At 37.0% G+C, this 16,845-nt stretch overlaps 1 protein-coding gene across 1 annotated transcript; it reads right to left on the bottom strand.

Moving 5' to 3' along the window:
- Positions 1 to 5,583: 5,583 nt before the first annotated feature.
- Positions 5,584 to 6,678, bottom strand: LOC135648448 (uncharacterized). The gene has a single exon (XM_065166155.1). The coding sequence runs from the start codon at positions 6,566 to 6,568 to the stop codon at positions 5,789 to 5,791; it is 780 nt and encodes a 259-aa protein (XP_065022227.1). The 5' UTR covers positions 6,569 to 6,678; the 3' UTR covers positions 5,584 to 5,788.
- Positions 6,679 to 16,845: the final 10,167 nt, after the last annotated feature.

Genomic DNA, 16,845 nt, shown 5'->3' with positions numbered 1-16,845 from the left:
CCAGGATTGAATTCTGTTGCTCAAGGGTTGCACCATTCATCTGTTTAAGATGATTGAACTTGAGCCTCCATGTCAATCCTAGTTCATCTAATTGCAAAATACGAACACAGCATCTTCATCATCAAATTACATCGCTAGGAACATCTCATTCTTTCAGTATCATGTTCTCTTTTTCCATTTTTATTTCACATTGACAAATTTCACTGGATCCTAATATTATCACAAGCAATACTTCACTCTGCTAATAAGAATATAAAGCAAACAATTACATTTTAATTGTTTCTTACACCTTTGTTGCTCTCTTTGTCAATGTTCAATGTAGGAATAGGAAAAGAAAACTGAATCATGATGCAGAGAAGTTCCGACAGAAATTCACAAGTGACTTCATCTGCATTTTCTTGTACAAACTCCATTCTGAGACTTGAAAGGTTATGAAATAGGAGAACAGGTTTCTTTATCTTAGTTCCTTATAATGGTCATAGAATAGATTGGCATGATAACCAACAGTTGACTTTTTAAAAACTTTCATGTGTGTAAATTTACTCTTCTATTGATATTCTTCCAAGAATTCCTTATATTAGAGATCATTCCCTCTCAAAACAGCACCAAGGATGCTCCATTATGGTGCCCCATAGATGAAACTTTATTATGATAACCTTATTCCTTGGTAGCTAATCTGATTTGCCCTTAACAAATAGGATGATTCCACTAGCATTGCAATAGATTCTAATAATAGATTATGAGATAAGGATAACCTTATTCCTTAGTAGCTAATCTGATTTGCCCTTAACAAATAGGATGATTCCACTAGCATTGCAATAGATTCTAATAATAGATTATGAGATAAGGATAACCTTATTCCTTGGTAGCTAATCTGAATTGCCCTTAACAAAGAGGATGAATCCACTAGCATTGCAATAGGTTCTAATAATAGATTATGAGATAAAGGATAGTACACATTAGAAAGATAATTAATCTACAAACATGCGGTTAATATTCTTTTTAAAAAAAGAGAAAAATCAATGCAGGTGGCACCTTGTGATCAGTGTTAATATAACTCAAGCTGGTATGATTTAGATAAATTGCAGCTTGCATGACTAACACTTTGATAATTAATACAAAATAAGAATAGAACTAGTGGTCTGAATTTAATACTTTTGATTGATGACAGGTAATTTTATGGACTTACCCTCTATGAGCTTATGGTCATCTCTATTACAAGCCCAAAATAACAATACAAATCCTAGCAGAAGTTCCAAGAGCAAAAAAAGGAAGGATAAGCCTGTTATGATAAGATCTAAAAACCTGAACTGGATTCATTTCAGACCTGACCAAAATATATATTCAATCACTTCTTTAAGGCAGACTCATCCGTAAGACCATAACACAATTTGATACCTTCAAAACTTGTCAGAATTACAGAACAACTGATGATTGAAACCCATTGCTTTCTCTTGATCAAAGCTTTAGAAGGACAGACTATAGAGGAGTTGCTATAAAGGATTGTCTAGAGGATTTCGACCATGAAAAGGTCCCCAAATAGATCTACTGCATCATCCCAAAATCAACTACATAAATAGAAATCTTGATGGATCTTCAATAAACGATTCTTTAGAACTGGGACATCTTCTACTTCAGAAAATGCTTCAATTGAATCTGATTATGTAAAATTGTCAATAGTATTGATTGCTGTTTATTAATTGCTGTTGGTTGCATTTATTTTACCATGGTCATGCCCCAATTCCTTTCTGGTTGCTTTGCCATATGGTCAATCCTACTCATCATAACCTTCATCAGTGCTACAAATATCAATAATAAGCTTCATCCTTTGATATATGTAATTATTCATTGTTTTCTCCAAAATTTAAAACATCAACAAGCACCAGTATTAACTGATGCATCTTCAGCAGCAAAACAGTTAGCATATCAGTTAAAGGGCCAGTAGGAATCTTCTGGTAGACAATAAGGGTAAGTCTATAGTTGGGCAAATTCAAAGGGATAAAATGAATGAAGACATCAGAAAGAATAAAAGAGAAAGTTTAGGGCCAAAAAACATAAAAAATCAACATCTCTTTAATTCTAAAAAATAATTAGCCTATCTCTGCCACTTGTGTACCACATAAATGAACCAGGCACTAGCATTTTAATAATTTTCTTTCGTCATGAGAATCTATGTACAAAGACACGTGATACTTACTAAAACAAAAACACTCTTATCTTATATTGACTCAAATCTGAGACTTATCAACCACAGAACATCATGCTAACCATCAGAATGCCTCAACATAGATAACGGAGCACGTGTTATAATAGTAAAGTTTTGAATGCTCATGTTTGTTTTCTAATGGGTTTGGTGTGCAAAGTTTCACTTTATACTGTTAGTTATTTTCACAACTTGCTCCAAATTCAACGCATACAATTGCATGTGTTCTTAAAACAAAAATAATAAGTTACAGAAGAAAGATAAAAGTTAAACAATATTGAATTGCTTAGCATTATTTTTTCTGTAGTTCATTATTTGGGTTTTTAAGGTTGGCGTTCAAAGTTTCATTTCCATATTGCTAGTTATTTTTGTTGAATCCGGATTTTGATGATAAAATCAATCAATGAGTTCATAGGATTAATATATTTTTGAAATAAGTGACGCAGAAAATATTTCGATCACGGACTTTGATCACCGAAGGGCCAACTATCAAACAAGAGAGTCGGACTTTATGCTGAAAAATTATCGTGACGAAAATTAGACGTCGAGCCGAAAGATTAGTCGACGTGCTAAAGATCGAACTTTGTGCTATAAATTCAAACATCGTACCGAAAGAATCAGATATTGCGTCAGAAGATTGGATGCCATGGGAAAGTCAACATGTCGATAGAATGGGCGATATACCTAAGAAAAGAGCGATGTGTCGGAGGTTCAAACAAATTACCGAAAAATCGAACAACATGCCGAAAGAGCGTACAACGTGCCAAAAGCTTCGTAAATGTTCTATATATGTGGTTGATTTGTTAAAATCTTGATCGAGGTCATTTTAGGTCAATTTGAGTTGGTATTGAGCCAAAACAATGCCAACTTGTCAAGAAAGCCATTGGTCTTAAAGTTGGGCCGAATTAGGCCTGTTAAAAGGCCAAACTGGTGGCCTAAAGCAGGCCTGAGTGGTGATACCGCCAGGCCTAACCGATAGTACCGCTTAAGTCAACTGACAAGCACAAGGCTTTCCAACGGTGGTACCACCTATGGCGACGGTAGCAGCGCTTGGGGGGCAATAGTACCACCAAAAATTCAAATTTTGTAGTGATAGTATAGCCAAAGACCAAAAGTTGCGAGTGTTAGTAGTAACACCGCCCGTACCTCAAAATTTTGGGGAATTGAACTTTTTATCTTTATTTTTAAAGCCTTTTGAAGCTTATAAATATCCTACTCAGGCTTGGTTGATGAAGCATCTATTCTTGAGTTTGTGAAATGTAATAGCTCTCTCTTTAAGCATTGTTTTGAGTCTCTTCCTCCCTCTTGAGTTTAGTTGTGATACTAAGTTGAAAGAGGTAAGAAATCTCTTGTAAAAGAGTGAGTGTGGAGGTTCTCTCCTAGGACTGTAAAGAGTAGAAAAGCTGTAACAAGGATAGTTGATCTTCGTCCATTAGAAAGAAGATCGGTAATAAAAATCGATAGCCTTGAGAGACAAGGAATCAGGAGCGGGCGTAGGTCGGGAAGACTGAACCACTATAAATCGGTTTGTATTCCTTCTTTTGCTCGTGACTTTTGTTTGTGATGGCTTATTATTATTCACTTTACTCGAAAACCTTCCTCGTATTCAGTATTTGGTTAATCGTGTTTTCGATACGGATTTTACAATCAAACTTTAAAGTCGATTAAAAAATTTCTATAACACTAATCACCCCCCTTCTTAGCGCCATTAAGATCCTAACAATTTTGACAACTTTGCTCTAAGCTTTATTCCTGCAATCACATGTGATTTTAAAACGAATAAAATAAATTAATAGAAAAATAAGAAAATTTAGACAGAATTTGATTGTTTGACATCATTCCTTATGTCATTCAATTAATTGGGTTTATAGGATGACAGTTAGCTAGTTCATATGGACATTATCAACTAACTAAATTGAATAACAAACATCGCAAGATATGTATCATAAACTTAACTATCAAAATAACAAACCCTATGAAACATATTCATATATCATGTTAATAATAGATAAGTCAATAAAAATTGCCTCAATCTTTTACATGAACCTACTACCACAATTGTTGCACCTTTAACATGCTAAGCAAACAAGCCTCGGCGCTACAGAAGGTTTTCTCTTTGCAAAAACAATATTGGTTGACCTGGTTCAAATTTTACCGATAGATGGCACTTCTCATGTTGGATCCCACCAAGAACTGATGAAGATTTAGTGGAAACCAATGGGACTCTGCCAATTAAAAGCTAAGATTGGGATCAAATAGAAGGATTCCAAATCAAATGAAACCAAACCAACAGATTTATTTGAGATTATCGATTCCCTCACCCATGACTTCCCTAATCCTACTTCTCGGTCATGTCTACTTTCAAGACAACACTCTTGTGGGAATAAAAGGGAGAATATCCATCCATTTACACATAAGTTATATGCCTACCGGCAAAGATGAAACCAACAGGCATGCGTCCACCTCTTTAGAATGGGTCCAGTGTTCATATTTTCAAACAGTGATAAACTGGCAAAAAACAAGCTTCAGTTCTTCGCAGATGCTTCTGCATAAGGTCTTTTCCTATATTCGTGTTATCATGGATTTGATCGCTTGTTATAGCATGAGACGCTTAAGTCATCTTGAAATCTGTTTTATTAGATAAAATTTCACAAATTGTTTTAAATTGTTATAATTGACTCAATCATATTAAACTCTGAATCATTCAATCAGGTCAGGGTGAGTGACATGAGGTTTTATCAATCCAAATATTGCTAGAGCAAGTTAAATCAAATTATTCTAGGTTTGGTTCAACAAACAAAATTGATAACTTCACCCAATAAAAAAGAGGTGAGGTATCAAAGTTCACCCAAGAAAACAGAGGATAAGGCATATTTGGTATTCTTCCCACAATAAAAAAAAGGCAAAGAAACAATATATGCCACTCCATCAAGGGGTTTTAAAATTTACCTAAAATGATTCATGTTGCTTTATCAGTTGAAGACTTCATTGCTCAAGGCCCAAAGTCTTACAATATACACCACACCAGATTTCAGAAAAATGCAATATTCATTCAGTTGAATAAGGTCAGCATGTTCTACCAACAATCAACTACACCTACATGTAATTATCATACACCCTAACCCAAATGAAACGTCCTTTGAGGAAGGTGAGATTGCATAAAATCCAACAGCAAAAAAGGTCAAAAAAAAAATCTATAAACAACAAATAAAAGAGCTATATTCTTCCAAACATAATTACTTTTCAATTAAGATGAAAAGGTCGAACTTTTAGCTACAAACTAAGCCCTCCTCTTCATATGATACTAAAGGGGGAATTACAAGAATCAAAGCTTCTCATCGCAACCATTGTCGGCTGGATTACATAATACAATGCCAAAATGATTTTAATTTGCATATTATTGATAAAGAGGTACCCAAACAGAAAATATTCATCATGTTCAAAATAAATAATTCCCTTACAGAGGTATCTATTATCCCCAATATTAAGCTCGAGATCAATTGTAATCAAAACATCCGGAAGCAGAAACAGTAGGACATACCTAAATCAGCCAGTGAGCAAAAGATTAAAGGCCAGTGTCAGAGATCATCCAGATCCTTCGCCCTTCCCTTTGTTCGAACCACTTCCATCACCATCACCACCTTTTTGTCCTTCGTCAGTGTTCCCAAGCTCAGCTACAGCATCGGCAACTAGGGCCAGAGGCCGGTGCACGATGACCTCATCGACCAGTCCGAACTCCTTGGCCTCCTCAGGGGACATGAACATATCACGCTCCATGCACTGCTCGATCCGCTGAATGGGCTGGCCCGTGTGGTGGGCGTAGATGGCGTTGAGGCGCTCACGGACTTTGAGAATCTCCTTGGCGTGGATGGCGATGTCGGTGGCCTGACCGGAGGCGCCGCCGGAGGGCTGGTGGATCATGACGCGGGAGTGCGGGAGGGCGCGGCGCTCACCAGGGGCTCCGGCAGCGAGGAGGAGGGATCCCATTGAGGCGGCCTGGCCGAGGCAGAGGGTGGAGACCGGGGAGCTGATGTACTGCATCGTGTCGTAGATGGCAAGGCCAGCGGTAACGGCGCCGCCGGGGGAGTTGATGTAGAGATGGACGGGCTTGGAGGGGTTCTCGGACTCGAGAAAGAGGAGCTGGGCGACTACGACGGAAGCGGTGTCGTCGGAGATGACGCCGTTGATACACACGATGCGCTCCTTCAGGAGACGGGAGAAGATGTCGTACGCGCGTTCGCCACGGGAGGAGTGCTCAATTACCATGGGAATAAGCCCGTATTTGCGGGTAGCGGGTTCGGGGACGGCAGCGAGGCGGGAGGAGGGGAGGAGGCCCCCGGAGAGGGCCAGGCGGCGCCACCACATATTCGAGCGGCGGAGAGGTGCTGACGATGAGCGTTTAGGGTTTTAGCGACAAAGAGCCTTCTAAATGACTGGAGTTGTTTACAAATCTATCCTTCCAAAGTTCGTTCCTCCTAAATTTTTGTACTTGCTTTACATAGAACGCGATATCTAAATCTTTCGTAATTGGTCTGCGTAAATCTGACTTGCATATATATCCCTCTAAATCTTTAAATCTTTTATATATAATTTTCATTTTTACGGATCTAATAAGCTAAGATTAAATAGATTATATTTTAATACATCCCATTATATATATATATATATATATATATATATATATATATATATATATATATATATATATATATATATATATATATATATATATTCTTCCCATTACAATAAATCCAAGAAAATACTTACTTTGATCATTATCAATCATACTTATCAATGGTTATTCATTTAAGATTTAAAATTATTAGAAATATAAAATAGCTAAAATTCTTTTAAAATCCTTACCATCATAACATATTTTAATAATATTAATTATCAATTTCAATTTGAACCATAGCTATTAGTTATTAGTTTGAATTTAAAAAAGATCAAAATATGAAATACCTAAAGAAAATGCTCTTAAATATCTTTCCATCACAAGATTTCTCTTAAAATATATTAATAATATTTTAAATTTAAGACCAATATTGATTGTAAACTCACATACATATTTTTTAAATTTCATAGAAATAACATATATATATATATATATATGTTTAAATTTAAATGTAAGAGAAAATAACAAAAGAATGATGAATTTTTGGAAAAAGTTGTTTATTAACTTACAGTATATAAATTAACTCTAAAGTTTATAGATAACTTAATAGAACTCCTACTCAAAACTCCTACTTCTAACCAACTCCTAATGTTTCTCTAAGAAACAACTTCTAAACTAATCATAACCTTAACCGACCTCTTCACCTCTTTAATAGAGGTCGGCTATGTAGGTTTTACGTGAATGCCTCTTTTAATGAAACTCAATTAGGACTCTCCTAGCTAGAGTCCTAACAGACCCACTTTTTTCAAATCAGCCTTGTCCTTGAGATTGATGATCCATGAATTATAAGAATTTGATCTTCAAGTCGTTATAGTTCTCCTAAGTGGCATCTTATGTTGGTAGGTTCACCCACCATATTAGCACTTCAGTAGTGTATCGTCGTCGTCGAGTCATGATCCGTCGATCAATAAAGGCACTCGGTTGGATCTGGAGTTCTCCTTGGGTAGTCATATTTGGTAGATGGCTTTGGGTTGTCTCGTTTTGTCCTAGCTTGAGCTTTAAACACAACACATGGAAGATTGGATAGATTCGGGAGATGGCGGGTAAGTCCAATCTGCATGTTGTCGCTCCGATGCACTCCAAAATTTGGTAGGGTCCATAGAACCGAGGTGAAATCTTCATAAATACTTTGGTCTAGATTGATGTTTGCTTGTATGGTTAGAGTCATAGGAAGACCCAATCTCCTGCTGAAAATTCTCTTTCGCCTTTGTGTTGATCATATTGTTGTTTCATCCTTGCTTGAGCTGTAGTGAGATTATCTTTTAGCAACTTCAGCATTTTGTCTTTGTCCTGTAGTTCCCTGTCTACTTGTTCTACTTTAGAGGTGCCCAATATATATTTTGGGATCATAGGGGGAGGTCGGCCATACATAGCCTCATAGGGAGTACATTTTGTGAATGAATGATAAGTTGTATTATACCACTACTTGGTTAGGGAAGCCACTTTGTCCACTCTTTTGGTCGGTACTAGTGAAGCATCTGAGGTATGTCTCCAAGCACCTGTTCACCACTTCAGTCTAGCCGTCGGTTTGTGGGTGATATATCGTACTCATTTTCAATTTAGTACCCTATATCTAGAATAACTCTATCCAAAATCTGCTCGTGAAGACCCTATCACGATCACTTATAATAGATCTCGGCATCCCATGAAATTTTACAATATTCTCCATAAAGATTCGAGCAATACTAGAAGTAGTGTAGGCACTAAATTGATGCTCGGGGGAAGATATCTTCTGGGTTGATATCCAAGAAGCTTTGTGATGAGGGAAGTAGTGTAGGCACTAAAGTGCTGCTCGGGGGAAGATATCCTATGTAATTTTCCATGTGATGAGGGAAGCCCTTCGATGAAGTCCATTGATATATCATTTCATAGTGAGTCCAGGATGGGTAGAGGTTGCAGCTTTCCAGGACTTGCCATTGTCTCGCCTTTATGTCGTTGGCATACATCACATTGTGCCATAAATTTAGCAATAATATTTTTCATCCTTACCCAATAAAATTTTTTCTTAATTATCTTATAGGTTCTAAGGAACTCGGAGTGCCCGGTCGCAGTGTGGAATGCATCTTTTGAAGGATAGTCTTTATGCAAGTAGAATTTGGCACAAGCACAATGAGTCCCTTATAGCGCAATTATTTTGAGTCCCAACTATAATGAGCCACAAAGCTTGGCACTTCCTCTAATTTTTTTATGATCTTACTAGTTTCTGGATCTTCTTGTCATTCCCTCTTAATATCCTTAAGGAAGTCGCTGGTCGGAAGTGAAATAGTTGAAAATTCAGCTTGCTTGGGTAGCCACGAAAGCGCATCTACAGCAACATTCTCTTTCATCTTTTTGTAAGTTATTTCATAATCATATCTAAGAAGCTTTGTTATCTATTTTTGCTGCTTGGGGAAAGATATCTTTTGCTCCAAGAAATATTTTAGGCTTTTATAGTAGATCTTGATTCGAAAGCGTCGTCCGATCAAGTACGGTCTCCATTTAGTCACCGCATGAACAATCATGAGCATCTCCTTATCGTAAATAGTGATCTTGAGATGGGAAGGGGATAATGCCTTATTGGTATAAGCGAGGGGGCAACCATCTTGAATAGGACAACACCAATTTTGACTCCGGAGGCATCGGCTTCAATAACAAAAGTCTTACTAAAGTCGGGTAGTGCTAGTACAAGCGTTACAGTCATTGGCATCTTTAAGTACGTCGAAGGCGGTGGTGGCTTTGTCTAGCCATTGGAAAGCATCTTTTTTCAGTAAGGAAGTAAGGGGTGCACTGATCTTTCCATAGTTTTTCACGAACTTGCGGTAGTAGCCTGTTAAATCGAGAAAGTCGCGTAGTAATTTTATGTTTCTTGGGGTCGGCCAGTTCTACATTGCTTCATTTTTGGAGGGGTCCACCGCCACACCTTCTTCTGATATGATATGCCCAAGATATTCCACCTTCTATTGAAGAAAGTTGCACTTCAGTTTTTTGACAAAAAGAAGATGTTCTCGCAAAATCGTCAAAACAAGTCGTAAGTGCTAAAAATGACTTTCAAGAGAAGGGCTGTAAATAAGGATATTGTCGAAGAAAACTAGCAGAAAGTTACTAAGATAATTCTAGAAAATATCATTCATAAGGCTCTAGAAGGTGGAGGAAGCATTGGTTTGACCAAAGGGCATTACCAAAAATTTGTAGTGGTCGTTGTGTGTTTGAAATGTAGTTTTCGGTATGTCTTCTTCGCACACTCATATTTGATGATACCTGGATCGAACGTCCAGCTTTATGAAGACTCGTGCTCCCTTTAATTCATCAAGTAATTCATCTACTACTTGAATAGGGTATTTGTCCTTGACGGTTATATTGTTGAGAGCTCGGTAATCAACGCACATTCATCATGTTCCATCCTTCTTTTGTACAAGGAGTACCGATGAAGAGTAGGGGTTGTAACTTGGCCGAATAACTCCTGTTTCAAGTATCTCTTTTATAATCATTTATATTTCATCCTTCTAGAGATGTAGATACTGATATGGCTGAGTATTTGCTAGAGGTTTGCCCGGAAGAATCGGTATACAATGATTATGCCGACGGGTAGGAGGTAGGTTGCGCGGTTTGTCAAATATATATAAAAATTCAGCAAGCAAATGAAGTGTTAAGAATAGAGTCGGCACTAAGAGGGGGGGTGAATTAGTGCAGCGGTAAAATAACGTCGGTTTAAAACTTCGTTTCGATTAAATCCGTTTCCTATAAAAAATCATTTTATAAAGATAATAACTTTGAAAGCGTACGTAAGATAGTAGTGGATGTAAAGAGCAAGTAAGGAGGTTTACAGTTAAAGTAAATTGTTCAAAGAAATGCAAACCAGATTTTAGAGTGGTTAGGTCGTTGTGACCTACATCCACTTAGTCGATTCCTCTTCCGTCGAGGCCACCGACATCCACTATCGATCTTCCTTTAATAGGCGAAGATCAACCTCCTTCTTACACCCCTCTTCTCCTTTTACCGAGTTTCGGAAATAACCCTTACAAGCACTCACTCCTCCTAAATAGAATTCTAAACTTAGACTTCGAGGAGGGGATTTCTCAAGTAATTGCAACAGCGTTTCTTCACTTTTAAACTCTAGTTGATTCAAACTTGGAACCTAAAAATATCTCATCTCGGGTTTCCTGGGTCCGAGCGGTACCACCACCTGTGCTGGGTGGTACCATCGCCAGTGTCAGTCTGGCGATACCACCGCTTGGCTCCCTGTCATTGGGCGGTACCACCACCTAGCACCCTGCTAAGGGCGGTTCCACTGCCCAGACTAGCGGTACCACCACCTGACACATTCTAAAAAATTACGCCACGACGGTGCTACTTCTTGGGTCACTGTTTTCATTGGGCTCAACACAGTCCTTACATGGGTCCAACTGGCCCATAATTGGGTTGGCCCAAATCCAATCCCAATTACATGCTAACTACGAAATCTAAGTAAGGCATACTTAAGTTAAACAAATCCCTAGGTCTTGGTTTCTTCCGGCGAGCTTCCGATGATCTTCCGACGAACTTCCGACGATCTCTCGATAATATTCTAGCGGACTCCCGACAAGCTCCTGGACTTCACGACGATCTTCTTGGCGAGTTCCGATGAGCTTCTCTGGCAAGCTCCGAGACTTCTCGGCTGGTTCCTATAGAACTTCCGACGAATGTCTGGACTTCCGACGAACTCTCAAACTCCCAACGAAATCGCGTCCTTGACTCCGGGACTTCATTTTGCTTCATGCCTTGCTATCATAGTTAATCCTGCACATGTAAAACACATTTCGATCTAGACAATTAATACTAAGCATGAATCATGTTGTCCGGCATGTCATTGGTCCCTCGACGCTTCGTCCAATTCTTCGGTGCATCGTCCTCTCTTGCCCAATCAGCCAGTTGACTCTGCAACTTTGATATCCTTGGTGTAATATCCGCTCTTCTTGGTCCGATTCCCAAATCCATGGCCCGAAGCCTTCTGTCGATATGTCGATCGATCCTCTGGCTCGACGTCCAATCATCTGACATGTTCCACCGGCCCAACATGATTCTTCCTGCTTTAATTGTTTCATCTTGATCGAAGAATCCTACATTACTCAAAACACAGATTAAATCATAAACGCTCATCAATTGGTTTCATTATCAAAATCCGAGATTCAACAATCTCTCCCTTTTTGATAATGACAACCAATTGATGACAGAGATAACTAAACTCCCGGAGTTTAAACAAACTCCCCCTATCAATATGCCATATTGATAGAAACTCTTGGATTCAAAAATCCAAGCAACGTATTATCATAAACTTATGCATAACATCATACTTCTCCTCCTTTGTTATCAATAAAAAGGAGAAGTACCACTATCAAGTGTTTAAACATACAAGTTCAAATTGTTGCATAATAAACATCATCTTCAGTTTTATCATCATGCAAGCTAGCAATAATTTTACAACATTTTAAAACATGCAAGCTAGCAATTTTGAAATGTTCAAGATAGCAAGTTCTACATCATGCAAGCTAGCAGTAATTAGAGATGTGCAAATTTAGCATGTTTGCTTTTCTTTTGTAATGTGCAAGTTGTAAGTTTTTTCCCTTACAATTTATGAGCTAGCAAATTTTACGCATATGAAAGTTGGCAAAGTTTTGCATCTTTCAAGATAAGCAAGCATTTTGCTTCTCTTTATAATGTGCAAACTAGCAATTGTTGCTTTTCTTTGCGATGCGTAAGTTAGCAAATTTTCAAATTTGCTTCATTCTTGAATTGTGCAAGCTAGCATCTTTCTTTTTGAGATGTGCACATTAGCAACTCTTTCTCCACCTTTGTCATTGGCAAAAAGAGGGGAAGAATACAATTGTGTAGTTCTTTTCCCTTTACATCAATTTTCATATTATGAGAACAATAAATTTGCATTATAAACATAATCTCATATTTATCATTCAAGCTAGCATATAATTTTTTGTTCTCTTTTGCAATGTGCAAGCCAACAATCTCTTTTTTCTTTTACAATAATGATTCAATCATATCATACGATATACAAATCATAAATATTTCAAATCATGATGGTATCAAAAAGTCAAATTACATTACATCCTACCATGATCATAACTTCACATTTGTATGCATCAAAATAATATCAAGAGTATTTCATGCATAATTTTATATCATCACATGAAAAATATCAAGAGAATTTTAGTGATGAGATGCATAAATAATGAAGATAAATTGTGAATATCAAGAGACATATTATGATTCTTTTTTAATAACTCAAATAGTGAAAAGAAAGAATCATAGTAGATAATCTTAATTTATAAAAAGAATTTTCAAGTTATAATTTTGAGAAATCAAGATAAAAATTATGGTTAGATGAAACTCATTCAAATCATCAAAATCACTTTCAAGAGATTCAAAATGACATAAACAACTTTATCAATCTCTTAGTGAAAAATTGATAAGATAGAGAAAAAAAAAATTTCAAGAAAAATATTTTTATCTTTTTAGTTGTTTCAATTCATGTGATTTATTTCATAGAAGCATGCCTTTGTCTCTTTTTTTTATACCAAATGAAAATATATATATCATTGTTTAAAACGAAAGTGTAAGATTTATTACGACAAAGATCAATAAGCCACTTTCATTATAGTAAAAAATCGATAATCCATAAATCGTAAGATTAATCATGCATAATTTCGAATTATAAAACCATTAAACATGACTTCAAATCAATATGCTCAAGTTTTTGTATGAAAACAATCCATCTTGTTTAAAACTGAAAAAGCAACATTTCATCATGAATAACTTCAACGTCTCATGCATAATTTAAATATAAAATTATCAAGCAAAATATTTACATTATTTCATTTAAGCATGTCTTTTTCATTTATGCCAAATCAAAACATGCATCATTTTTAAAATCGAAAAAGTAACTTTCATTACGGTAAAAATCACAAAGATCATCATGCATCATTTCTAAATATAAACTCAATAAGCATGATATCAAATCATCATTATATTATTTCATCAAGCATGATTTTATAAGGTATTTTTAATCAAAATCATTTTGTTTTTTTATCATAAAACATGTAATTTTTAAAATCACTAGAAAGGTAAGCATGATCTAATTTTATTTTTGCATTTTCATTAAACATGCAATTTTCAAGAAAAAGAATTAACCTAAATTAAAAATAACTCTTAAAAAGATATTATGTAATTTCAAAATAAATTAAGGGTATTTTGATTACCTCATCGTCGAAAATCGTTAAGGCGTAATTTGCCACCTCGCCTTTGTTGATTTTCTACCCGTCTTTAGAGGAGCTCGATTCATCCCAAAGTTCTTCCCTCTTCTTGCGTTCATAGCAAGTAGTTGCATTATTTTTGTTCTTTAATTTTTGTTTCATGAACTTTTTAAATTTCATAGTGATGAGTTCAAGTTCACCATCATTTGAGCTTATGCTCGAGTGGTTTTCTTTTGTTCGATGTATGAAATCCTTCCTATTCTTTGGAAAGTGGTTCTCAAGTTCTTCACGTGCATTACACGTCATTTTATAGGTCATTAGAGACCCGATAAGTTCTTCGATCAAAAAAGTATTTAAATTTTTTTATTCTTATATAGCCGTTATTTTCAAATCTCAATTCTTAGAAAACGATCGTAAAATTTTGTTAACAAGTTCAAAATTCGAAAAATATTTGCCAAGAGCTTTTAAACCATTGACAACATCCATAAAATGGGTGTACATGTCAATAATGGTTTTGCTAGGCTTCATTCGAAAAAGTTCAAAAATCATGCAATAAGAGATTGACTTTAGACTCTTTAACTCTATTCGTGCCTTCATGTGTGATTTTGAGAATGTGCCAAATATCGAAAGCCGTTTCGCACAAAGAAACCCGATTGAATTCGTTTTGTCTAAGGCACAAAATAGAACATTCATAGCTTTAGCATTTAGAGAAAACGTCTTCTTCTCCAAATCATTCAAATGGTTCATTGGAAGAGAAGACCTTTGAAAACCAAATTTGACTATGTGCCATAAATCGAGATTCAATGAAAGCAAGAAAACTCTCATTCAATTTTTTCAATAAGTATAGTCTGTCCCATTGAAAAAGGGAGGATGAATGAGATAGTGAGCCTCTTGAAAGCCGAAAAGAGTCATTTCTCTTTAGGTGTTAAACCAAATAAGAAAACAAGGCTCTGATACCAATTGTTAGGAACAGAGTCAACACTAAGAGGGGGTGAATTAGTGCAGTGGTAAAATAACATTGGTTTAAAACTTCGTTTCAATTAAATCTGTTTCCGACGAAAAATCGTTTCGTAAAAATAATAACTTTGAAAGCATACGTAAGAGAGTAGTCGATGTAAAGAGCAAGTAAGGAGGTTTACAGTTAAAGTAAATTGCTCAAAGAAATGCAAACCAGATTTTAGAGTAGTTCGGTCGTCGTGACCTACATCCACTTCACTGATTCCTCTTCCGTCGAGGCCACCAGCATCCACTATCAATCTTCTTTTAATAGGCGAAGATCAACCTCCTTCTTACACCCCTCTTCTCCTTTTACCGGGTTTAGGAGACAACCCTTACAAGCACTCACTCCTCCTAAATAGAATTCTAAACTTAGACTTAGAGGAGGAGATTTCTCAAGTGATTGCAACAGCATTTCTTCACTTTTAAATTCTCTATGCTTGTATATTTTAATCAGGGATGAGAGGAATATTTATAGGCCTCAAGTTAATTCAAACTTGGAGCCTAAATACATCTTATCCCAGGTTTCCTAGGTCCGGGCGGTACCACCACCTGTGCTGGGCAGTACCATCGCCAGTGTCAGTCTGACATTGACACTGCACTTAAGCGGTACCACCTGGCTCCCTGCCATTGAGCGGTACCACCGCCCAGACTAGCGGTACCACCACCTGACATAGTCTTGAAGATTGTGCCACGACGGTGCCACTTCTTGGGTCACTGTTTGAACCTTTCATTGGGCCCAACACAGTCCTTACATGGACCGAACTAGCCCATAATTGGGTTGGCCCAAATCCAATCCCAATTACATGCTAACTACGAAATCTAAGGCATACTTAAGCTAAACAAGTCCATAGGTCTTGGTTTCTTCCGACGAGCTTCCGGCGTTCTTCCGGCGAACTTCCGACGATCTCTCGGCAATGTTCTAGCGGACTCCCGATAAGCTCTTGGACTTCACGACGATCTTCTTGGTGAGTTCCAATGAGATTCTCTGGCAAGCTTCGAGACTTCTCGGCTGGTTCCTACAGAACTTCCGACGAACGTTTGGAATTCTAACGAACTCTCGAACTCCAAACGAAATCGCGTCCTTGACTCCGGGACTTCATTTTGCTTCATGCCTTGCTATCGTAGTTAATCCTACATGTGTAAAATACACTTTAACCTAGACAATTAATACTAAGCATGAATCATGTTATCCGGCATGTCATTGGTCCCTCGATGCTTCGTCCGATTCTTCGGCGCATCGTCCTCTCTTGCAGCCTAATTGCCCAATCGGCCAATTGTCTTCGTAACTCCGATATCCTTGGTGCAATATATGCTCTTCTTGATCCGATGCCCGAATCCATGGCTTGAAGCCTTCTATCGATACATCGACCGATCCGCTACATGCTTCTTCCTGCTTTAATTGTCTCATCCTAATCGAAGCATCCCGCGTCACTCAAAATGCAGATTAAATCATAAACACTCATCAATTGGTTTCATCATCAAAATCCAAGATTCAATAGGAAGTAGGTTTGGATCTTCAAATTCTATTGGCTCTCTCTTAGTTTGCTGCTCAAGTTGTACAAAAAAGCCACTACATGCTTTATGTAAAACCTTCTCCATTCGTTGTGTGCAAATTGTTGTTACGTCGCCCCCACATTTCCCGTGCAGTATTATTTGTTTCCTCTTACTGTAAAATTTCATAATTAGTTTCATAAAAATTCAAGAAATATCACCTAATGTCATCAGCCATTTGATGTTGAGCACAGCCT

The sequence above is a fragment of the Musa acuminata genome, chromosome BXJ3-9 (genome assembly GCF_036884655.1).
Source record: "Musa acuminata AAA Group cultivar baxijiao chromosome BXJ3-9, Cavendish_Baxijiao_AAA, whole genome shotgun sequence".
Classification (NCBI taxonomy): domain Eukaryota; kingdom Viridiplantae; phylum Streptophyta; class Magnoliopsida; order Zingiberales; family Musaceae; genus Musa; species Musa acuminata.
The sequence above is the reverse complement of the archived record's forward strand: the minus strand, read 5'-3'. Positions and strand labels throughout refer to the sequence as shown.